Raw genomic sequence first — 25,664 nt, forward strand, 5'->3', positions numbered from 1 at the left:
AAATAACCTGCAATATTAAAGAGATTACTGTTTAGTTGCAAAGAATTTTGATCTGTGTGGTGATTTCTTTTTTAGCAGGATGGCAGCACTGTTGGAAGATCCAGTCGGTGAAAACCATCTAACTCCCAATGCAGTGAAACTTGTGATTAATATGTCATTAAACCACGTGCTGCCTGCCATTGCCATTTGCCAGCTAAAACATCAGGCCTTGCGTATTTCAGGATGCTTCTTCATAGCCACGTTCCTCGAGCAGACCACCGGGACCCATCTGCTCTTGTTTGGACTCTGTACAAGAGATGGAGATGGTGACAGCACTTGAAACGTGGGAGATTTTATAGCCATGGAATGCAGCACTACAATGAGCATATTGCCACCACGTGGCTATTTCTGCTGCCTGCACCCGTGGCTACTCAGCCAAACCATACTTTTGTCCCTGCACTGGGCTGGCATGGAGGACTTTTGGGTTTTAAAGAGGGATTTATTTAGGAATTGTGTACCCTGAAATAACAGCAGTTTGTGTGTACAGGGGAACCATAGCAGAACTGCCATAATTACTGAGACACTCTCCTAAGATGAGATGTCAATCTGTTTATCTGAGGGGGAGTTTAACTTCATGCTTCACCTCAAAGGATTTAAGCATGACAGAAATGGGACGTGTGCAGAGAGCTTGGCTTGCAGGTCCTTTGCAGGAATGTAAAAGTGGTTTCTGGGACTAAAGGGATCTGGCTTGAGGTATGTGTGATTGACTTTGGGATGTGATGGTCCGCTGTGCAATGGAGGGGCACAACTTCTCTTCAGGAGAGTATTTTGGCAGTGGACAGATGCATAACTTCTGGGAGGTGAAAAGCTGTAAGGAGATGCTGTGGAAACTAGTCTGATGCAGTAGAGGAAAGGGTTTCCTTGCAACGTATGTTTCTTTCCATCCTGTGGGATACCACCAGTCCAAGTCTATCTTCCGGGTCCTTCACCATCTCTAGCTGATGACAGATAAACCATTTTCTCCCTGTAAGCCAGTTTGCCTTTCCTAATCCATACAGAAATCCTCATTGCCCAAGAAGATGAATGTCAGTTCTTGGCAAGTATTGTTCCAGAATAGCAGCCAGAGCTGCAGAAACAAGACCATCAAAACTCACCCAGCTCCTTGCAGTGCATGTTGTTCAGACTGTTTGGAGAGGTGGGTCATGCAGGACAGTACCACGTGGGGGTTGTACATGGGGGAAAAGTAAGATGCATTCTGCAGGTACAAAGGTGAGAATGATTTGTGTACTGATGTACCACAGTCAACTGCAAGTGAGAGGACAGTGTTGGCCTTTTCCAGGGTAGGTTCTACTAATGAAGTGAAGGTTTAGGGGCCACTTTTGAACCATGTTTCAGAAGGATGTTTGGCCCTAACCTAATGCAAAACAGGTTCCCTGAGTTGGAGGTGAGCAGCCTCAGCACTAGACATTTCAGTCTGCTGGTATGTTTTCATTGCATCAAATTCATTACTAGCATAGATAGTCCCATTCCCTTCGGGATTCCAGAACTTCTTGAACTGTGTCATCTTCCTAGTAAGTGTGGAGATTGAAGACCTGACTGGTCTGGAAGCAGAGAGATGAAGGATAATGCAAGTTTGAGGTGAAAATAAAAAGCTCATGTTGTTGCTACAGGTCTTTGGCAGAATTTTTCTTTGTAGTGTAAGAATTGTACTTCCAGGTTCTGTTTTCAAAAAATATTTTTTTCTGTTTTGCTTAATATTCTTCATAACTACCACTTGCCATGGAGTTATGCTGTACCCTGAGCATTTTCTTCCTGTTTATTAGCCAACTGCAAATACTTACCCTTTGAATCTCATGCCAAAACAGCAATCCATAAAAACGACATGCAGAGCTGAAAATGGTATGTTTCTTGGACAACTTTTTAACACTTCTATCCATTTCTTAAAAAAATAACCCATGGTTGAGGTGTGCAATGGACTTACAGAAAGTTAGTTACTGAATATGAACCAATCTGGGAATTGTCTTGGTACATTGCCTCAGCTGGGGCAATGTGATACTACCAGGCAGCAGCTCACAGCAAAGGAGGGTTGTGATGCAAAGTGGGAATTTAGGGCTTTTGTATATCACACTCCTTGGACACCTGACCTTCCTTGGAAAATGGCTGGATGCTGAAACATCACTGTGAACCAGCCACACACCAAAAGTGCTGTATGGGCTGAAACCTATGTTTTATACTTAATATTTTCAGTACCACAAACTTTAGAGAGAGGTGAGAGACACTTGAATTAGCTGTCTGTAAAGGAATTTACTTTTACGTTTCTTAAAGCAATTTATGCTCTGAAATACAAGATCATCTGTCATTCAGAGAGGTAACTTTGGTCTTCAGATACTCTGTCAGCACAGTTCTGGATACTGCTACTTATTTTGTTTGTCCTCACCTGTACTGCAGACAAGACTCTAAAAAAAAACCAAACCCAAAAATCAACTCTTATGGGAATGTAAATCTATTAAATCTATTAAATCCATTTCTTAAATATAAAAAAAATATGTACTTCACTCTTAGAAAACCAACATAGGTGAACCACTGGGGCAGGATTGGTATCTTAATTTGGAGCCAATTTAGTGATTATTTAGCGATGGAAAAAACAGGAACAACCCAATGAGACACATGAATTTAGTAAACACAGATCTTTTTTTTCCCTCCACAAAATTGTTAAAGGTAAGTGCTTTGGCCCCAGCAGAAACCCTTGCACTTATCTGCTCTTGCTCAGCCGTGAGAGCTGCAGCTTTCCCCAAGACTTTGGGGATCTCCTACCATTAAATCCTTCAGAAGGGTCACCCTAAGTCTTGGTTTCACAGAATCACAGAATCAGTCAGGTTGGAAGGGACCACGGTGGATCGTCTGGTCCAACCTTCCAGCTCAAGCAGGGTCATCCTAGAGCACATTGCACAGGATTGCATTCAGATGGTTCTTGGAGACTCCATAACCTCTCTGGGCAATCTGCTCCAGTGTGTGGTCACACATACAGGAAAGAAGTTTTTCCTCATGTTCAGGTGGAACTTCCTCTGCATCAGTTTCTGCCTGTTGCCTCTTGTCCTACTGCTTGGCACCACTGAGAAGAGCCTGGCTCCATCCTCTTGGCACCCACCCTTTAGATACTGATAGACATTGATGAGGTCCACTCTCAGTCACCTCTTCTCAAGGCTGAACAGGTCCAGCTCCCTCCGTCTTTCCTCGTAAGAGAGATGCTCCGGACTGTAGCATCTTTGTTTCTGCTGGACCTGCTCCAGGAGCTCCATGTCTCTCTTGTGCTGAGGAGCCCAGAACCGGACACAGCACTCCAGATGTTGCCTCACCAGGGCTGAGTAGAGGGGCAGGATCACCTCTCTCGACCTGCTGGCAATGCTCTTCAAACGCGCCTACAAATCCTGGCACAAAGACCTCTGAGAGACTGTCGGTGGCCTGGATGGGTTTGTTTGGCGGAGGAGCAGACCCCGGCCGGAGCCAGGCGGAACGCTGCTGCGCGGAACGCGCGGCGCGGCTTCTGTTCCCGGCCGGCGGCGGCGGGGAGCGCGGGCACGGAGCGCGGGCGCGATGTGGGGCCGTGTACGTGTCTGGGGCGGCGGTGGCTTCGCGTCGCGGCTCCTCGGGGCGGCGGCGGCGGCACCGCGGCTGCACTGCAGCCCTCACAGGTACCCTCGCTCCCCTACATCCTCACCTGGCGGGGCGGGGGGGTGTGTGTGTACCGGCGGTGGCCGGGCCGTATCCCAAAGCGCGGCCTTCTGAGGGCCGGGGTCCGCCTGTGCCGCCGGGGCTGGGAGCCAGTGACACCAGCAGGGACTGGGGATTGGGGTCAGTGGAAGGGAATGGCATGGGTTGTGTGTCTCACGTTGCTTTCCTTGCCGTTCTTCCCATCGTGGAGCGGTGTGAGCGATCCGCATGTGTGACCTGGCCGTAACTCTGCACCGTGTGGATCAGCAGAGCGGTGCTGCCTGCTGGGCCTTGTTGTACATGCGCAAAGCACCGGCTAAGAGCAACATCTGGGAGTTCGTTTTCATTTTTACTATCAGATTTTTAAGTGTTTTTAATGGCAGGTCAGTTGTACGTTTATTTATTTAATTTTTTTAGTTTCAAAGCTCCTCGATATTTTAGCACGAGCTCCGATGCTGTGATGGCCTCATGCACAAAACAGCCCAGGCTGCTTGGTAGCTGTATTTGCTTTCTCAGGCCGAGATTCCCAGCAGGAGGCAAACCAGAGGGTAGGTGAAATATAGCGATGCAAAATGCAATGCACTGCTGGTTTTAAATGTCTAAGGCTTGCACTCTTGCTGTGTTTTCCGGTTTTTTTTTTTTGAATTTTTGTAAGCAAAGATTAGGCTGAGAAAGTTGGGGCTGTTCAACCTGGAGAAGAGAAGGTTGCATGGAGTGTCTGAAGGGGGCTACAGGGAAGCCAAAGAGGCACTCAGGAACGGTAGTGATAGAACATGGATACAAATTGAAAGAAAGGAAATTTGGGTTAGCTATTAGGAAGGAATTCTTTACTGTGAGAGTGGTGAGACACTGGTACAGGTTGCCCAGAGGAGCTGTGGATGCCCCAACCCTGGCAATGTTCAAAGCCAGGTTGGATAATGCCTTCAGCAACCTGGTCTGGTGGGAGGTGTCCACGGCAGGGGGCTTGGGACTAGATGATCTTCGAGGTCCCTTCCAACCCCTCAACATTCTATGATTCTGTAAATTCTGAATGGTTAAGTAGTGTTAAGGAGCATGCAGCCTGAATTAATAAAAAAATGAGCTTGGCAAATACCTGTGGAGAACAACGCAGTGTAAAACAACAGGGCTCCCGCCTTCTTCCCAGTGATGAGGTTCTGAAGCTTTCCTTAAATTTTCCTGTTGCTTCTCAACATTGAAATTTAGAGTTTAATGCTGACAGTTTATGAAGTACAGAGTGACTGAAGTGTAATGCCTTCTGGTACTGGCAGATTTTCTTTTTTTTACACAAAGACAGATGTGTGTGAGGTGGGGAGGTATGTCACAATTCCTTCAGATTTGTGGAAATGTTTTATGATCTGCTGAGGTGTTTTATTTTGAATCAAAATAAATATTTAATTTTCATTTTTTTTTCTTTGCAGCTGTGAATTTAGAGATTTAAAAACTTCATTTTAGAATGTTAAAAAGAACAGTTCTTTGGATTTTATGATAACTTTTCTAGAGAATGCAGTTGTGTCTGTGTTGCAGCAATCTCCTGATCAGCTCCCTGCTGTTCCTGGCTTCACATCTTCACCTGCACTGTCAGTTTCAGCTTCTTTGCAATTATGTGGTAAACTAAGTAGAGGAGCTATTTCAAAGGGAAAAATAACCCAAATAATTTTTTGTTTGTTACTGTGTTATCTTTCAGCAGAATCCATTTCCCCACTTGGCTGCTATATTGCAGGGTAGTGGAATGTGATCTGTAGTAGTGCCACAAGAGTGAAAACATGTGAAGCTACGTGTGTGTGTACAGTCTTTTTTCAGATGGCTGGGACTGTTGTCTTTATTGACTTATTTTTAAGAGTTTTGTTGAGTTTTCTCACTACCAACAAATTTAAGTATAAGGTAGCAGTAGATTCAAACTTGCTCTACTACCTAATGCAGAAATACTTTGAAAGTTTTAAGTTCATAGATTATTTTCTCCACAAATAAACAGTGGTTTAAAGTTATTTACTTGATTTTTGTGATGAGGAAACTGTAAATAATCAAGAGTTTGAAATGGTGTCCCAGTCCTCCTCAAAAGTCAAATGGTACATGTTTGGCATATTCTCAGCATACTCAGAATGCACTCAGTTAAACCTAGACAGTTGTAATTGATGTTTTGGGGGGTTTTTTTGTAGGCTTACAAAATTCAGTCTTGGACCCTATTTCTAACTTCTGTATTTTAACTTTCTATATCATCTAGCAAAGTACAGAAACCCTTCAGCACAAGCAGCGTGCTTTCTGCCGAGAAAGATGAGTGTACCACTTCCAAAGGCAGCACCACTGAGGGGGCATCAAAGAGGCAGAAGGGTACAGCAGAAACACCAAAGCAGAAGCTGTTAGACATTATTGGTAATATGAAAGTGGAAGTGAGCTACAGAAAGAAACTCCAAGAGTTAAAAGCCAGTGAGAACAAAAAGCAAGCCATGAACAGGCTGGAAGGCCCAGACAGTGAAAGTCCTCAGAGAACTGCAGAAGGCATCCAACGGTAAAGTGTAACAAACTTTTCTTGCCCTGTTTTATCCTTTTTTTCATTTTTTTTCATTATTCAGGACAAAACAAAACATCAAATGCCATTTCCACCTATCAAAAAGAATTTTGTAAGGGAGTGTGGTGTACAGATGTAGCTTGGAGTAAATCACAGGAGAGTTTCTGGACAAAAGATGCCAGTTGCTTTCTATGACATGCTACCTTCTTCTGCACTGAGAATCTGGAAAGGTAACATTAGCATCTGCTCGTGGAAAGTTATTTTAATGGGAGAGGGAAAATACTGTTCGGATAAAATACAATGAAACTGAGAAAAAAGAAAAAAAAAATTTAAGAATGGCATCATGATTGTCAGGTCTTCGGACTGGCTCCTCTCCACAATGTGTTACATAATATTTATTACCCCACAGGTCTATGCTGCCAGTGGTTTTCAGGCTGTATGTCTGAGGGGCTGTGCAGTGGCATGGGGCTGCCATTTCCCCAGGTTTGAAAACAAGAGCTTGTCACAGTCATTCAGCATTTAATGATTAGTGCAATATAGGGCAAACCTACCTGTCCCAGTGGCCACCCCTTGGGAAAATATCTGACTAACTTCTGAGTTATTAAGACATAAAATGGCAGTACAGAAATGACAATTTAAAGATATTAAAGGCTTTTTTTTTTTTTTTAATTTCATATCTCTTGTGACTCTTACAGAGGAAAGCCTTTAAATCCGGAACTGGTGAAGGCTGCTTCTGCAGTCGCATCTTCCCTTCCACTCAACAAGAAACAGACAGAATCGGAACTACTTGCACAACTAAGAAGACATGAAGAAACCACAGATAAACAGAAGAAGGGGGAAACTATTAACATACGGTCTGTTTATTGAATTTTATTCTCAATTATGTTCAAAATTCTAATTTTGCAATGTCATCCTGAAGGTGAGTGGGTTCTGTGTTGGAAAGATGGCCCTAAAAGATACATTTGGACAGAGTATCCTTGGGATTAATGTATATTAGTAACACGGTTGGTCTGGTTATACCAAGCTCTAAATTTTGCCGAGTCTTTCTAAAATGGTTTTGCAGAAGCAGAATTGTTTTCCTGCCCAGGATCATTGCTTTCTTGGACAGGCTAGCAAAATAACAGCTCTTTTTGTGAGTTTGTTTGGGTTTTTTTGTCACAAGCTTCCAAGATTCTCACACAATGGATGGATTTGTAGACGTTTCAGACGTTCTGTCTGGACTGGTGAATTTTCATGACAGCTCTGCAGAAATGAACTAGAGCAGCTCTGTTTATAGTCCCACCCTTCCTTTCAAAACTTTCCAGTCAACCCAAGAAACTCATCTCTTGGCTTAACTCTGTTTCCAGTGCGGCTTTCAAACAGATGAGAAACATTTGTTTGGAAACGGACACAGTTGTGCATATTGCTCTTTTGGATGATGGCTGAAGACAGGTTTTTCATTCTGTTTTTTTCAGCTAGTATTCAGATAACTACTCAGAAAATAAGGCATTAAATCCAGATGAAATGCTGAACCAAACAGAAAACTGCATCTTCAGCAGAAAATGAATGTGAAACCCTTCTTTTCACCTGTTTGCAGTGTGAACTGCAAGCTGCTTATTTTAGTTTTAATTTATTCTGTGAAAATGAATTTGTCCCAAAGGATCTGCTTGGTATGGTTATCAATGTACTGCAAACAGAGCAGCCAACAAGCTAATGATGTTTGTGGCTGATGTCTGCTTTCAAAGTGAGTGGAAGTTAAGGAAGAACGTGACAGATGCTTGCAATCAGGTTGAGTTAAATGATTGCCCAGAGTGTGGGGTATACAGTGCTCAGTGATAACTTTGTTAAGCAAAATACCTGTTCGTCAGTTATAAGGACTATTTATATAAAGCATATGTTCATTAAACTGTTAATTACCAGTGGGCTTGTGTCCTTTCTGTCACTGTGCTTTTTAGAAGACCAGAGTACACAAACATCTCCATAGTGGCATTGGCTGTGGGTGGCCAACTTAAATGTAATTAGAACCTACTTGAGTACCTAGTGGAGGACCGTAGGGATACTCACTGAGCTAATATGTGCAGGGGCTAACGTCATATGTGCTGTCTCCCTTCCCTGAGGTGTACATGCCCGTGTCTAGGTGTGGTTGGTCTGACTGCTGGCATCAAGGGCTCACTGTCTTGTCACCTACTGCACTTTTCCTGAAGCACTGACCCAGCTCTGGCTGCAGTGAATGAAAGATGATGACTAAGGAGCTTGTAGTCTAAGCAAAAAGGGTTTTTTTCTCTTGAAAGTGAGTTGAAATTAGAAATTTAAAAGCTGCAGCTATATAGTGCCTCTATGCTGTTGATGGTGGATTGAAATGTGGTATTACAGTATTTTATGTCATGCTTGTGGATGAATTGCTACCGTTAGAAAAATGCATTTTCCTCAACCAGAATGTCACGGCTGGCTTGGTGTGATTTGAGTTGGCAAATTCTATTCCCTGAGGCAGCTTTGTGACCTAGTTTGTTTCCTCCAGGGAATACACTCCCCACCCCCAGCCCCGCCCCACTATTTGCTGTAAAGTTTTAGTTTTCTTCCTTAATAGTTGAGTAACAGTTTGCAACTCTTATCAGTGGATGAGTTTTAAAGAAAGACCAGCAACTCCTGCTGATTTTCATGACAGAAAATTTGGTTATTGTAACCTTTCAGTGTTAGTAGTGACCTTTCATTTCTTTTAGATCAATGTAGTACTTTCAGGTTTCTGACTAGTGTTAAAAATGTTGATTTTACAAAGCCCAGCAGCCCTCAGACTTGATCCAGCATGATTTATACTCCACAATATCTCAATCCAGACAGCACACTAAAATGCTTTTAATATATTAGAAAACATTTACTTTTGTTTATACATTATTATTTTGTGTTGAATTTTATTTTGAAAAGGGAATACGGGCAATTTAACTTTTAATTTTTTTCTATAAAGGTTTTGCATTCAATATGCTGACACATTTTAAAAGCCAATATATATTCCTCAGTTATTTAAAATATTTAAAAATGAGATACTTTCACAAGCAGTAGACTATATAGAGCTGAACTGTAAAAAATGGTGCTATTGTGATTTATAATATGTAATAAATTGTACGTTTTCCAGATCTTTTGTACCAAATATTTTTACCAGGATAGTGGTATGACCTCCAGAGGTCACTGTTGTATGCAGTCATCTCATCACCTTGTTTTGTAGACAGCATGAGGGCAGTGTGTTTGCGAGGAGGGGAAAATATTAATGATACCAGAATTTATTTTTCTCAATGTGGGATAAAGCTTCACTCCATGGAAATCACAACAGCACTACACCAAAATAAAATCTGCGGTTTCAACCTACAAGTTGAAATTTCAGCTCCTGTTTTGGGTGAAGAAGAGGAAAAGTAGTTCAGAGCTTTGACTAAAATATATCCAAAGCTCTGTAGGTCTTCATTTTTAGTATGATAATTATTGCCTGGTAATCAGGAAGGAGAGAGAATCTGTGGTTGTTAGAAAAGTCCTACCTCTTCCTATTTCTGAATGGCAGAAGTGCCTAGGAACGTAGGTTTAAAATGTTGTGTTGGGACATGAGGTAATATGTAATATCTAACCGCTATCGGTACACTGGGGTTGGAGTGTGACTTTGTAAATTGACATTTCTTGTTACAAAAGGCATTAAAAGAATCTTTGTAGTTTTATTTTTGTTAATACAGGGGTACTTTTGATGATGCAGGGGTACTTTTAATGATAGAGTGATGAGTGTTGCTGCCAGAAACATTGATATGCCAGTGATGGGGTGACACTAGGATTTCCCAGTGAGAAATATGATACCATTGACTGCATGTTCTGATGGATTTGTAGTGTAGTCTGTCCAAACCTACTGTGCAAAACTGCAAGTAAATTAAGGAGAGGTTCTCTGAGCAATCCTGCCTCCCCTGAAGCACGGGAACGCTCCAGCCTTCTAGGTCACAGCCAAGTCAAGCCAGTGGGCTGGGCTGTGTGTGTCTGACCTTAGAAATTATGTCCCTTTGACCCTCCTAAGTGTGTCAAGCCTCTGGCCCAACACCAACTTACTAATGCCAGTAGCCACTTTAGAGAGTAATTTCTAACGTGAGATATGTGACTAATCTGAGATTGTTTTTTATTTAAGATTAAAATGAAATTCTTTAAAACTTGCCTTTAGATACCTTTCAGAGTAGGTACTAGAAGAGCTATGCTGTTCTTGTTCTGCCATTTGAAACCACATCTAAGTCTGAAGAGAAATCCTGCTGTGTTGCTGTGGCAATTAGCTTTTACAATTTTCCAGAAGTATTTCTTTCTCGTCAGTAAAATCTCCTTTGAATTAAACTGCCAAAAGCATAGTTTGAATTTCGTTCAAATTGTCATAAAATGGATGTGCAATATTTTTGACTTGGCCTATTTTTACTTTTTTGAGACCATATTTATGTCTTAAAACTTGAGTGCTGCGATTTTGGATGCCTGCATGTGACTGGCAGCCGTTGGGTGGAGAGGACAGCTGTGAGGAAGAATTACCAGCTTGGCCTTTACCAACCAACAGACTTGCCAGTTAAGGGAGGCAGAAAGGTGGTGTGTTTTGCCCTTTGCGTTCAGAATGAGCTGCACACGGTGCTGGAAGAGATCGGAGCATTTACTCTTCACATATGATTTTGACTAGAGAATTACGAAGGAAGATGTGGTCTGTTAATGCTATAATATGATTATGCAATGCAACAGATTGCAGTGGATCAGGAAAGGTGACCTACTTATTAGGGTGGCATGATTGGCTCATGTCAGCTGATGTGTGAAGTCAAGCTTCCTTTTGGTCTGCAGCAGCACAGCTCTGTCCCTGGGCAGTGTTGGTTCCTGTCCAAAAAACTGGTGATTTTTACCTCCCTGTTTCAGCCTATTTCTTGTATCCAGAGAAGTTCCTCATTTGCTTAAGCAAAACATATCTAGTACACTCTGTGAATATTAGTATGCAGATATATGATTTTTTTTTAAGTTGGAAACTAAATAATTTCAAAGAAAGTGTTCATTGTAGATTTAATAGGTTAAAATAGCAGTTTTCCTATATAGCATGTAACAACAAAATGGTTGAAAAGGTAAAGTTGAGTGTTTGATGGTTTAAAGATGGGTGTATTTTATGAGGAATGTATAAGTCTGTCTCATAGAGGCTTATGAAACCAATTGAGAGTAGAGTTTCTGGTTAATACATATAACAAACTTCCTCGCTTTGTCAATTTGTTGAGGTTTTACTTTTCATGTTTTTAATTTCAGCAACGTGATTTCAGAAATGACAGTCAAAAGGCAGTCCCCAGCTCAGAGGGGTGCGAGGATATCCAGTCGCATTTCCTTGGAGTTGGATGATGATGGTCAAAGAATAAGGCCTGAAAGATTTTTGTCTCAGTCTTTTGACTCCAGAAGGTATGTTTGTTGTGTTCCACTTGAACAGAAGGAGCATGCAATTACTAATGGATAAGATTTTAAATTTAGTTGCCATACGTGAGAGCTTAAGGAAATCACTTAACTATTTTTCAAGAAAAGTACTGTTAGCATTGAAATAAACCATGAGAACATAGTAGTTAATGTTAACCAACAATCAAATAATGTGCTGTTTTTTAATGTTACATTTTAGATAATTAAAAATACTTGGTGCTGAAATGTAATTGTGTTTGTTTTAACTAGTTTAAATTTTTCTCACTTATGCCTAATACACTTTCATGTCACTTCCTTAAATTTTTGGGAAATGAAATTTTGAAGGTTTGCTTTCCTCTACTGGAAAACTTTGATAATGTTCCACGTTGAGAAAAGTTTCGTCCATTCCGTTGGGGTTTTTAAATAAAGTTTATTTATTTAATTTTACCACCTCATTGCAATTAATAAGTCATTCTGTAATTTATTTCTCTGTTGTCTGTGACAACATTGTCCATGAAATTAACTTTATAATTTACATTGTAAACTCCTTAACCTTATCTTGCTGTTATTGCTGTTATCTCGTATTATGTGGCCAGTATATTTCTTAATGAATTAAGGAATGCTCTTACATTTTTGGTTTACTCCTGTAAGCTGTGCTTTCTTACCTGCAGTCTTTTGATTTTTCAGTGGCAGCTCATCATCACATTCCTTCTCAGTATATTCTTTCTCTAGCAGTTTTTAGTAATATTAACTTCTCTTGTCATTAATTTACTTAACAAGTTAATCCTCTTTTCTTGGGGCTAGGGGCTGGAAGTTGAGGGAATCATTTGTGTTTAGATAGATTGTGTTGAAGACAGAATTTGGATAACTAAAAAAGCATAAGTTTGTGGATGAGTAGATGTAGAGTATTCTGCTCTCCTTGGTTATCTAAGACATCTATTTCAGTATGTCATGAACAGAGAGTTGTGACTTCCCATAAGGAACAAATTGGAACACAGCGATTGGCTGTGTAGATCATGCAAAAACATCAAAGTGGCTTATGGCCATTAGAAGTCATTAGAAGAACTTAACCAGCCTGCTGAAATGTTTCTGAGTAACTTCCTTGTTCTTGAACTGCTAAACTGCAGTGGTGTGTTAGGGAAGCATCTCTTGGGCCTCTTCAGTGCTATAAGTGTGCAGTGTTTTCTGTTCTGGTGCAAAGCTGGTAGGAGGTGCAAGAGGGGCTTTTTGTAATGAAAGTTGAAGGGAGAAGAAGCGGAACAAAGGTTTTGACCAAGCCCTCCCGACTTAGATATTTCTGTCGCAGGTTTTTCATTCAGCTACAGGCTGCTGGTTTGAGGAGCGAAGAAACTGACTTCATTATCAGATGAACAATACCTCTGTAGATATTTTTATTCTTTGGATAATTCTCAGACAGAGGTAGTAGTCACATGAAAGTAATTTTGTTATTATGCTGCAATTCTTGGCTGACTGTGAGAAATACTTTATTTAAGGTGTTGGATTAAAAGTTTTTCAAAGTATGAAAGAACAGAAATAATATGATCTAGAAGTATAAACTGGAAACCTGAGCTTTTATATGCTCATACAGTGTATATTATTTACCTTTGCTAAACTTCTCATTTAATAACATACTGCAAAGTGAATTTCACTTATGTTTGAAAAAATTTATTAAATTTGTGATACCTGAGAAGCTGTCTTGCCCTCTTTGTGTGATGAAACTATACTTGGTATATACCTTCAGGATCAGTACTTTAAAATTGTTTTTAAAATCCCTATAATGAGTAAACTATCCAGTTTCAGGCCTGGGTTTCCTTCTGCATACCTGAAAATCTAATGGATTTACATATCAATTGACAGTATGAAAAGGATGGATTAGGAAGAATATCTTAGTTTAAGTCGAGTTAGTAGGTTTCAATGAAATGAGTGATGTTGCATATAGTAATTTAAACTTGTAATTTTAAAATAAACGTTCTTCCAAGTCATGCTTGTATCTTTGGCCAATGTGAGTGGGAGTTACACAGAGATAGGAAAATATAATCCTAAATCAACATTCTTTTAAGGCTCTGTAACTAGATTGCTCTATGCTGAAACAGATCTGGGGTAGTTTCATCACTGAAATGGAATATGACAAGAGCAGGCTTGCAGAAGTAGTCGAGGCCATTAGAAATCTCCAGTAAATCCAGATAGGTGGAATTTTAAGGTCAGAAAGAGTAACAGTGGATATGCAATAACAAAAAGTAGTAACTGTTAGAATTTCAGTGGAAACCTGGAAGATAGTGTGATTAAAAGCATAATTGTTTCTAAACTAAAGACATTGTTTTTTCTTTGTTTTCATTTATAAGAATTTACTTTGACTGCTGCTTGAACTCTTGTATTTCCAAATTTTCTTTTTTAGTGTAAGCTTATACTAATGTTAAATGTGATTGAAAATAGATGGTCAGAGTGAAATATTTTTATATTCAGAAGAGAGAGCTACTTAAAACATATCATAGGGATATACTCTGACTGTTTGCCATATGACAGAGAAGGTGGCTTTGTAATCTTCCAAAAAGGCTATTTATGTCATAAAGCAGGAATTATTTGATTTAGCTGTTGCTGTTGCCTTTTCTGTTCCTGAATTGTGCAATATTTTTTACAGGGAAAAAACCCAAGTTTTCAGATAGTTGCAACTTTGTAAAATCACTTAAGTACTGTGGTTTGATACTGTTTACCTTTCTTCAGATTCCTAAATACTCCAGTAAAAAGTAACTACAAATGTAATGTTTGATTTATGCTCATTCTTTTGCATGGAAATGTTTTGAGAGGCTCTGTTACAGACGAATAATAAAGTCATAAACACTTCCTCTGGTTTAAAGCCTGAGAATTTAGTGAGAGGCACTATCTCTTTTTTTTTTCTCCAGAGATCTGTTAGTTCATGAAAATATTTTGTGCTTCTTAATTTGCTAGCTGGCAATGCTGTGAGGTGTTGTGAAATACTAAATATCGGTTTTCTTTTTTGTTTATAGAAGTCTCAAAGTAGGAAAGAGACTTAATATATTCACTAAGGCTTCTACAGAACCAGAACACGCACTGAAAACAGGTTAGTGGAAATTCAATAATGAAAAACCCAACGAGGCCAAGTTCTGCATTTTTAGAATATCAAGAGATTCATTGCTGTGAGGAGACTTATGACCTGTTCACTTTCTACTTTCAGACTGATAAATGACTACTTTAATGTAACTCTGATTTTTACCAAGCAAAACTTCCATACAGATTGTTTTCTGTAGTGATCAGGGCATTCTGTTACTGAACTTGAACGGTATAACGGGCTTTTTGTCACAAATGTCAGTCGTACTCCTGTGAGTGTAAAGCCAGCCTGGAGAATGGGTATGTTGGCTCCAGCTTATTTGTCAAGTTGCAAAGAAATGTGAGGCTGTGATTGCAGGAAAACAAACTCTACAGGTGGCTAAGTATAAGCAGGGTAGTATAAAACCAAGATTACACACTGGATTGCTCTGTGGCCTTCTTTTGTTTAGTGTTCCAGTTGCAGCTTGAAAGATCCCGTCAGTGACTGACAAACAACACCTTGCTTTACGTGTTGTAAAGCTCTTCATGTATGTTTAGAATCATAGAGTAGTTTGGGTTGGAAGGGACCTTTAAAGGTCGTCTAGTTCAAACACCCCTGCAGTGAGCAGATATGTCTTCCACTAGATCAGGTTGCTCAGAGCCCCGTCCAACCTGACCTTGAATGTTTCCAGGGATGGGGCATCTACCAGCCCTCTATACAACCATTTCCAGTATTTTACCACCCTCACTGGAAAAAGTTTCTTCCTTTTTATCTACTCTGAATCTACCCTCTTTTAGTTTAAAACCACTACTCCCTTGTCCTGTTGCAACAGGCCTACTAAAAATTCTGTCCTTATCTTACTTACAAGTTCTCCTTAAATATTGAAAGGATTGTAATAATGTCACCCTGGAGCCTTCTCTTCTCCACAAGAAACAATCCCAGCTCTCTCAATGCATCCTTTTAGTCATCTTCATGGCCCTCCTCTGGACCTGCTCTAACAGGTTGATTGATGTCCTTCCTGTTCTGAGGACCCCAGAACTGGATGGAATGTTCCAGGTGGGGTCTCGTGAGAGCAGAGTAGAGGGGCAGAATCTCCTCTCTCAACTTGTTTGCCATACTTCATTTTACGATTCCAGTTGGCTTTCTCAGCTGTAAATGCATGTGGCTGGTTCATGTCCAGTTTTTATCCACCAATATGCCTAAATTGTTCTTGGCAGGGCTGCCCTCAGTCCCTTGATCTCCCAGCCTGTATTGATATTGGGGATTGCCCTGACCCAGGTGCAACACCTTGCACTTGACCTTGTTGAACCTCATGAGATTCCTGTGGGACCTCTTCTTGAGCTTGTCCAGGTCTCTCTGGATGGCATCCCATCCTTCAGGTGTATCAACCACACTGCTCAGCTTGGTGTCATGTGCAAATTTGCTGAGGGTGCACTTGATCCCTCTGTCCGTGGTGTTGATGAAGACACTGAACAATACCAGTCCCATTACAGATTCCTGAGCAACACCACTTTGTCACTGATCCCCATCCAGACACTGAGCCCTTCGTCACTACTCTCTGGATGAGACCACCCAACCAATTCCTCACCCACCAACTATACATGCCAAAAGTCCTGTAAGATAAAAAACACCCCAACAAAACACAAAGCCAAAACAGGTATGACCCACCTTCATGTTCACTGAATGGCACAGCTCTGCAGGAACAGTCTTCATGACGCATGACAGGGATAGCTTTCACGCCTGAAGGCTCAGCTTTACTACAGGCTGTGTTTGGCTAAGAGTGTGTGAATATGGTCAAGTCGTGTAAAGAACTCCTTCTCTCCCTTTTCTTTCTGAACAATGAAACTGCATTGTTGATCTTTAATATGCTGGTTTCCCTCAAGTATTCTGAGGCCCTTTCAAAAAAAGACTTTATTCCACTGTGGTGACTTAGAACTTTGTGTAAAGCCAGCAGTGGCAGAAGAAATAGTACTCCTCTCTCTGATATCTTAGAGAATGATGCATATTTGTTTGTTTCAAGAGTAGGACTCTTAGTTTTTGCCAGATTCTAGATGAGTACTTTTATTTTTTTTTTACACTTGAAACTGCAGGGAGAAATTAATTTGTTTATTTAATTTCTTTAGTAAAATGTAAAATAGTGCTGTTTGCATATTTTCAAGCAGCTGTGAGGTTTTGGGATTCAGCTACCTCTGAAATTTGCTTATTATACTGGAATTCAATTTTTTAGGACTGCCAATATCTTTAAAGTCTCCATTTTACATATAAAAACAACAAATTGTGCAGTGTTTGTTTTTAGCCATCTTAACAAGTGTGGTGTTGAAGAAGCTGGCTTTTGACTTGATTCAAATTTACTCAGGTAAAATGGTGAGAACTTAAGCTTTCTTTTTCTCATGAGCAGAATGCAGACACAATGGCTTATAGTAGTCGCTAGATAAAAAGCTGAGATGCACTTTTTTTTAAACACAAAACTGGAATGTACACAATTGTGTAAGAGAGCGAGTGGACCTTATTTGATTTGTAATTAGATATTAAGAAGTAAGCTTCTTTCAGCTTTTTATGTGGTATTTCCTTGTTTGGTTCCAGGTAGCCTTGAGGAAATCTACAATATATTCTAAGCCAGGAAGCTGATTACTTGGCTTACTGACTAAGCCTGATGACATTTTTTTTGTGTTAATCTTGGGAAATACTGGTGTGGTACTTGATACCTTGATTCATTTGTTTTCATTGTCTTGGCTCATATTAATGGAGATAATGAGTTAAAATATTGTTTATACATGACAGAAAAGCAAGTTTCCTGTTAAGTATTGGTTTTGAAAACCTGCACGTTAACTGGAAAGTAAATTGGCATCCTGAAAATATTCTTCATAGCTTTTAACATAAAATGTCAGTATTATTTTCTGTTTCACAGAGGTGAAAATATAATCTTTATCACCCTTACTGCAAGCTTGAAAAATGAGTTTCTGCTTTCCTCTATTAGAAGATGTACTAGTTTCTTAAAGATGTGGACAATAATTTCATTTTGGTATGGTTTCTCATGTTGTCTTCTAGCTGTATTTTATTCTTGCCTCCAGCCCTCAAATCAAAGTAGTCAGGTAGGGAATAGAGTTCTGGAAATTTCCCTCTTAAGGAACAATTTTAATATCTTCTGATTTAACACAAAAAAACCTGAAAACACTTTTCAGTATGTAAAACTACTGTTTGCCCTTTCATTTTGTTTTGTCTTAAAGCGGGGGAGGAAGATTTTTTTTTTTTAATTCATTTGAGTTGTAAGCCGCTGAGCTAAAGATGAAATTATATCTTGGCTTCAACTACTTACACTTGTGAGTAGTAAAATAATAGCTGATTGGCCCTGATCCACTTCAAGCTGACTCTTACATTTGAATTCACATGAAGATCTCTGTTCCAAGGAGATTAGGGTGAATTGATAACGGGGGAAGCAAAAAGCCAAAGGAGAGTGCAACTTAGGCCAGCTCACGAGACAGCAGCCCAAGGCACTCCCAGTGATTTCTCCCTGTCCTGTGGTAACAGACTGTTCCCTTCAGTTCAGCGAAGAGGCTCAGTCTGGGCTCATGACCAGTTCTCCTGGGTGGAGGGGCAGGAACTCCTTAAGAGTAACTACTGCCATATGAGTAAACTTTGATTAAAAAAAAAATGAAATAATTATATGCATCAGGAAAGATGCATCCCTGAAGAAACTGTTTGTTCCTTTGTGAAAGTATAGGAAATCACAATTTTGTGAAAATTGTATAGGAAAATATAATTTGTGTATTTGTGAAAAGTATAGGAAATCACAATTTCTCAAGCCCAGGAGACAAAAACTGGGACACTTGGGAGTGTTGGGGAAGGAATTGCCATCATTTGTAGATTGAGTTGTTTCCCTGAAGGAGAGTATCGTTATGAAGTACCTGAGAACTCCTGTAGAATAAGATTCTTTTAGCAGAGTGCACCAGTCGAATTCAGAGTTTGTCATATCCACAATTTTGTGAAAGACAAAAAGGAAAACAGATTGTGGAAAAATTAAATTCCTGCTCTGTGGAAGGCTTAAAAATAAACTTTCCCGTAGCAGTTCAGAATACATTTTCATCATACATTTGAGAATTTAATGAGCTTTCATGTCAACAGAATTCTCATTTGAGAAAGGTGATGCTGGCATCTGAAGTAGAAAAAATTTGTCTCTTTAAAGATTAATGTTAAAGGACTTTGTTTTAGCTAGTGAAAAGTCTTTGGCTGCTGACAGATCTCTACAAAACTTATTTTTTAGTACCTTCACCAACAATTTGGGATCTGGAGTTTGCAAAGGAGATTGCAGCAATAACTGCACAGCCTCCCCGAAATGGTTTTGAGGAGATGATCCAGTGGACAAAAGAAGGAATACTGTGGGAGTTCCCAATTGACAACGAAGTCGGTATGTGCACTGTTAACTTTTATTATCTATCTCAATTTATCTTTTTTAAAAATTAGAGCATATTTGACCTTTGACTGTTTCAACATAGCATTTCAGCTATGAGTCATGCATTTGATAGTAAACAAATATAACTCCCTGACTGTCCCAGATCAGAGATACTTCAGATGAACTCATTCTGGCACTCTTCAGGTGAAGTCCTGCAGGTGGTTTGGCTGATCTGATGACTGGCTGCTGCCAAAAAGGGGAGAACTCTCTCCCTCCCTGATGCTTTCAACACCAACAGTCCATTCGAGTCTATTACGTAATACCTTTTACTATGCAACTTCTTTAAATTAAGCTCCTGGCAGAAGTTGGGGAATCTTAAAACTACTGTTTGTGTTTTATAATGCTGATTCTGTTCTTTGGTGCGGGTCTCTGACAAGTGTCTAGCTGGATCTCAAATTGCTGTCTGCCAGTTCCATATCTGCCCAGGCTGAGTGTTAAACAGTTGTTTGCCCCCTTTGTTCTGTCTGTTTCATAAGAATAAACAGTCACAATATTCACTCACTCTGGGCATCTATGTAAATTAGGCATCTTTGTGCACTTTATTTTCTTCTATTACCATAAAAAAAAAAAAAAGCTTCATGTGAAGTTAAGCCAGCAGAGAGAGAGAATGAATGCAAAGGAAGCAAGAGCAACTACTCAAAGTCTACAGTATAGGAAAGGGGACTTCATAACTTCAGGGAGAGCTTGGCTGTGGGTTTGGGTTTTTTTTAAAGACTTTAAAGACATCAAACAGAACTGCTTTGTAGTGATTCAGTCACTGAGAGCAAAACAGGTTAGTATCTGAAGCTGGGAGTCTTTGAAAATCTGTGCTATACTGAGTTGCAAGTTGAATAATGTGGTTCATTGTTTCTTAGTGTTTATTCTCATCCTATTTGGCAGTTTCTTCACAGAATTTAATCACTGCTCCCAGAATTGATCTGTTCCATCATGTAGAAATCCAAGTATACTCCAGTCATGTTTTTGCAAGCTTAAAACCATTGTGGCCAATGGTTTTGCTGTTGCTGTAATGTGGCTGGAACCCTGCTGTCTGGGGCCGGCCCTTGACAAAGTGTCTTTGGTGGCCGGTGGTTTCTCTGTTGCAGCAATGTGGCTGGAGCTGCGCTGTCTGGGATGGGGTGGTGGATGGACAAAGAGTCTTTACATATACTTAAACAAGAATCTTTATTGATTTGTCCTCAAAGACTAGTCATGGGGAAAATTCCAGTGGAGCTTTCCAAAATCTATCACCTCTCAGGTTGAAATACCAAGTCAGTAAATTCCATCCTATCAAACTGCCAGCCACAGGCTATTAATCATGTCAGGTATGTCAAAGCACGGTTAAAAAGCTTGAGAACCTCACTCCAGTTATATCAACATACTGTAATTTCAGTGTCTCTGCAAAAGAAAGATGCCCCTTTCTGCTGTCAATTTTGCATTTTTGTAACAGCCATTTCCCTCAATGGGAGGACATTACTTCAGCTTGTATCAAGAAAGGTGTGATTTTTCTGTTATGCCACAAGCATGTGGATTTAAAAATGTAAGTGCAATTAAATTTTCTGTTGAGGAAGCATATATACTCAACTTTTAGCATTACAATAGCCTTTAAAGTTTTAAACTAAATATAAAAAGGAAGATGACTGCTTATACCTCTTTTTCTTGGCTCCAGAGCATTTCTGGTGATCTCCTTAGAGTGCTTTACCAAGGCACTGTGCTGTGCTTTGTGGCATCACGACAAGGTCATGATTTTTAGAATGATTTTGGTGTGAACATCTGAAGATGTGGCTAGACATACTGGCTTGCTGCAGCAGCCAGCAGCAGTCTTCCCCCCCACACCCCCTGGGGCCCTGTCGTCTGCTCCTCCCTGCATGTCCTTTCCCTTGTCTGATGCAGTTGAAATCACCGTTAGGCAGAAAATTACCTTTTTTTTTCTCCTCTCTATCTCTCCAGCCTCTGATTAATTTTTACCAGATTAGCAAACCATTAGTACAGCTTGCATAACACCATTCTCATTCCTCCTTCTTTCTGCTTGCCTCTCCTGTTTCTAGTAGCTTTAACTCTCCTCCATGATTGCCATGGCAGAAAGTTGGGAAAAACATTGATTCGTGCCTCTTTTATTATTTCTGTTCATATTGATGACTCAAAACCTGAGGAGCTAAAAATTACAGTGCAGGTTACAGGTGCTACTTTGCCTGAACACCTCATTATGAGGAGCAAATGCCTTTGGTGGGCCAGAGATTGTTACTGCACAAGTGATAGGAAGGTCTCTCTGTAGGCAAAAGTTCACCAAGTCCTGTTCTGTCTGTTTTGCTGAGATGCTGTTCCCAGAAGAGAAATATTGGATCAGCTTGCCAAGAGAAGTGGCAAAGTTACACAACCATTGTGTCAGGGTTGCTTTAGTAATTCTGGATCTGTTCTAGGGACCTACTGAAGAGCATGATTTGTCTCATTCTAAAAATCCTAAAAGGATAGAATGCTTTGTGCTGAAAGGGACCTTTAGAGATCATCTAGTCCAAACCCCCTGCCAAGGACAGGGACATCTTTTCACTGAATCAAAATAGTCATCTTTGTAGCATGTCAGCAACACTCCTTGTAAGGGGTGGACATCTGTGTTTGAGATGACATCTTTAAGACAAGGTTGGTCATGTCTTGGAAGGATTAATGTTGTAGGTAGAGAAATTCCCCAGACTTTCTGTTTTGTAATATGTTGGGGATTGGAAATAGGATATTGAGAGTAGATGACTTTTTGCTTTGAGGTTGAAAAAGAAAATCCTCTACTTTAGATTTCCTACTATGCGTGTTATTTCAGATTAAGTTTCTGAGGATAGCGCAAGAGAGGCTGAGGGACAGGTTTGCAGCAGGAGTCAGGGTTTACTGGGGGAGGGTGGGGCGAGGGGAGTCATGCAAGCATATCTCATCTGATCAGTTCCCACCAGAAGTTTCAGTCTCTGATGCTTTGGGTAGTTGTGGTCTCATTTTCTGTCACGCACTTTTGTTTACTTTTTTGAGGACTGAAATATGTGGTCTAACTGAAATATTTGGATTTAACACTTCCTCCCCAAACCGTGTATCATGTCTTCAACAAAAAGGAGATCAGAATACATGATGTTATATTTCCTTCTGACCTGCATTTTTGTTAGACTATAAATAGTTTAATTTCTTTTGGCTTAGAGAGGAAAATGGTGAAATTATTTATTAGACACAATCTCTCCTGACACCCTCTATCTATCCCCAAAATAAGAGCATCCAGGAGGCCAGATTTTACTGTCAGCATTACTCAGATTTTTTCAGTAGTGAGTTTGTTGGTTTAGTTTTCTTGGCTTTCTGAGACCAGCAAAAGTATGGAAGTCTGGAAAGGTTGTTAGTTTGAGAAAGCAACCAGTAGCATCTAGATACAGTGAGATTCCACCTTCCCTTGGTGAGAGAAAGTCAGCACAGGTGGCATGGTAACAGGATCATCACTGTGCTTCTGTAAGAGGACATAGGTTTCCAAGCACAGCAGAAATACACCTTCTGAAGCTGACATTGCCTGGTTTTTTTATTTTAACTTTCAACATAAAGGAAAAAGGAGAGAGCTTCTGAAGAAGGAAATGTGCTTTCTTTTTCCAAGAACAAGGGAGATAATTGTGATATGTAACTGGTATGGATACACTCACACATTTCTAGGAAAAATCTGGGGGAAAAATGGAGGTATTTCCCAGCTCCTTCAGATATTGCAGTATCTAAAGCTTAAAGCAGGAAAGAATACGAACTTAACAAGTTGAGAGACTTCTCCAACCCAGAGATGCGCATCATCTCTTTTAAAACTGTAGAAGCTCTAACAGAGGAGGAAGCCTAGAGCTAAAATGGCTTAATTACCTCCATATTAATACTCATGATTTAATTTTGTCAAATAGTATAGAAAACCATGAAACTAGGAAATTTAGGAAAACATGTACACTTATGTCTCTGGTGTAGACTTCACATTTTTGTCATCTGAAAGTGGTACAATGTTTTTCTCTAATACCAGATTTTTATTTAAAGGTGCAAGCAAATGGGGATCAAATAAAAATTTTCATGTATATCTAACTGAAGAAAAATCTTTCTTTGCAAATCCCAGTTTGCCTCATTATTTTTTTTCTTGGAATTGGGAACGGCAAAAGCAGCCTTTTTTCTGCATGTAGGAATTTGTGTTCTGAGTCTTTGTCTGTAGCATCATGGTATGAACAATGGCAAAAGAAATTCACAGGATAGAGAACAAAAATTTGGTGTAGGATCTGAGCTGTGCTTGATTAGAGATCTCCAATAATCCCTTATGCCCTGTTCTGTGGATGCTTCTGAATATATCATCTTCAGTCATGGTCGTGACTTAAAAGTAGCAGCTGGTGAGAGACACAACATTTTTACATCAGCATATACTCACAGATTCAGAAGATGTCAGAAAAAAACAATTTCTCTGCCCATTTGATAGCAATAGGATGTTAAAACTGTGACTCGGAACAGACATGCAAGTAAGTGTGTGTTAGCTGTTCAGTATGAGGCTGCCTCATTTGTTCAAGGCTAGCTTGTATTCTTTAATCCTCTGCAGAATTTAGGCAATCAGTGTTTTCTTTAAGAATTTATTAAGAAAGTGCCCCCAACCAGGTACCACTGGTGAATCAAAATTTTCAGGTGTTGAACAAACCGGATTTTGGCAAGAAGATTGATTATGGTTATAATTATTCCTACTCCTATTCCGACGTCAGCTTTTAGTGAGATTACCAGCCAGAAAGTTGATTTAAATATTACATATTCTATAAATGTGAGCAGAACCATTAATTTTACTGATTTAAGATTATTTGCAAACTATATATTTTTTTACTTTGTTCTGTTATGTTATGAAAATAACTTTGTCTTTTTTTGTGTTTTCTACTAGGGATGGATGATGATGCTGAATTTCATGAACATATCTTTCTGGACAAACACCTCGAAGGCTTTCCCAAGGAAGGACCTATTCGCCACTTCATGGAACTAGTCATCTGTGGGCTCTCAAAAAACCCATACCTCAGTGTTAAGCAGAAGATCGAACATATTGAGTGGTTTGAGAAGTATTTTGAGGAAAAGAAGGAATTTCTTCAAGAGATTTGAGACTTGGGAAAGTGCTTACCCTTGAAATGAAGAATCATTGTGTCGCGAATGACGATTTGTTGTAATGGAAATACCGTCAGTGCATAGTAATCGTGTGACCTGAAAGTTGTATTTTAAATAATAAACTGAAAGGTCATAGTTTCTTAATTGCGTGTCCATGTATATGTAGATACTTCTGACAACAAAAGAAGGAACTGAAAAGTAAGGCTTTTGTAGAATGTGCATTTAAAATTTAGTTTATTAAAATTGTTGTCTTTTAAATTTGAAACTTCTGATACAGCTCTAATTTTGAAAAACTGTTACTGAGATAGTAAGGGTTCATTTTGCTAATTCATTAACCACACTGATATTCGGATAGTATTAATCATTTCTCTCCTCCTTTCACTAATTATCTTTACTGGTTCATTTTAAAGTTTTTGGTAAAGACCAAGTCATTTGGATTATATGCTTGTTGGTTCATCTGCTCAATGAAAGGCTGTTGTATTCATGAGATGTGTGAACAGCATAACACCGGTAAGTTATAGAAAATAATAAGGGAGTGGTTGATATTGGGACTGGTGCCAATGGCTTTAAACTGTAAAAGGGCAAGTTCAGATTAGATGTTAGGAAGAAATTCTTTACTGTGAGGGTGGTGAGGCACTGTCACAGGTTGCCCAGAGAAGAGAGGTCCCATCCCTGGAAGTGCTCAAGGCCAGACTGGATGGGGCTTTGAGCAACCTGGTCTAGTGGAAGGTGTCTCTGTCCATGGCAGAAGGGTTTGAACTAGGTGATCTCAAAGGTAGGTCCCTTTCAACCCAAAACATTCTAAGATTCTGTGATTCTATGAAGTCTCTCTTGCCATCTATACATCCACTCCGAAGCTTTTGACTAACTTCCCATTGGTATTTGTTTTTTAAAAATGGGTCTGGATGTCAAGTGATACATAAAATTCTGTTCCACCAATTATTGCAGTGTTTGGAGCTGAGACTTTTCTCCTGCATCTGCAGGGCTAGGAAGAGAACCTGGCATTCCTGACAAGGAGGGTTGTTGCCTACAGTTTGCTGTCTCATGATGCCACTGCTGGTTTCTGTCTAGTTCTCTGATGCTGGTGAAGCAACTTCATATTTTCTAGATAATACTTTCTTCTAATTAAATGTGTATGGTCCTTTGCATCTATTAAGCCGTTGCAACATATTTTACTTCAATTCTGTCCATCCAGAACTACTCACTCATAATCCGGAATTCTGAATGACCATCTTGCTGCTTAACTTTCCAGAACATTTCCAGTCTTGCATATTGTGTTCTTCTTTCTTCTCTCCAACCATGTTAGCAACTATTGGCCCTATAAAATGCACTTCTGTCTGTTTCTCACATTTCCTCGTAACTCAAGCAGGAAGGAAGATGTATATAGAATTCATTATAGAAGGAAGGTAAATCACTAGCTTCATATGCAAATTGTTTTTAAAATAGGAATTACAAGAAAGTGAATGAAAAATAGAGAGTCGGCCTTTTTCTAT

General features: G+C 39.8%; 1 protein-coding gene across 1 annotated transcript; it reads left to right on the forward strand.

Annotated features, from left to right (window-relative positions):
* Positions 1-3,525: 3,525 nt before the first annotated feature.
* On the forward strand, positions 3,526-24,429 carry MRPS31 (mitochondrial ribosomal protein S31). The gene is made up of 7 exons (XM_064645783.1): positions 3,526-3,671; positions 5,912-6,196; positions 6,892-7,050; positions 11,453-11,599; positions 14,596-14,669; positions 18,898-19,041; positions 23,957-24,429. The coding sequence occupies exons 1-7, from the start codon at positions 3,574-3,576 to the stop codon at positions 24,166-24,168; spliced, it is 1,119 nt and encodes a 372-aa protein (XP_064501853.1). The 5' UTR covers positions 3,526-3,573; the 3' UTR covers positions 24,169-24,429.
* Positions 24,430-25,664: the final 1,235 nt, after the last annotated feature.

This window comes from Pseudopipra pipra, chromosome 2, assembly GCF_036250125.1.
Source record: "Pseudopipra pipra isolate bDixPip1 chromosome 2, bDixPip1.hap1, whole genome shotgun sequence".
NCBI lineage: Eukaryota > Metazoa > Chordata > Aves > Passeriformes > Pipridae > Pseudopipra > Pseudopipra pipra.

Coding starts and splice junctions, on each gene's coding strand:
- MRPS31 (XM_064645783.1), top strand. CDS start 3,574: ATGTGGGGCCGTGTACGTGTCTGGGGCGGCGGTGGCTTCGCGTCGCGG. Junction 6,197..6,891: donor ACTGCAGAAGGCATCCAACG/GTAAAGTGTAAC, acceptor TGACTCTTACAG/AGGAAAGCCTTTAAATCCGG. Junction 11,600..14,595: donor CAGTCTTTTGACTCCAGAAG/GTATGTTTGTTG, acceptor TTTTGTTTATAG/AAGTCTCAAAGTAGGAAAGA.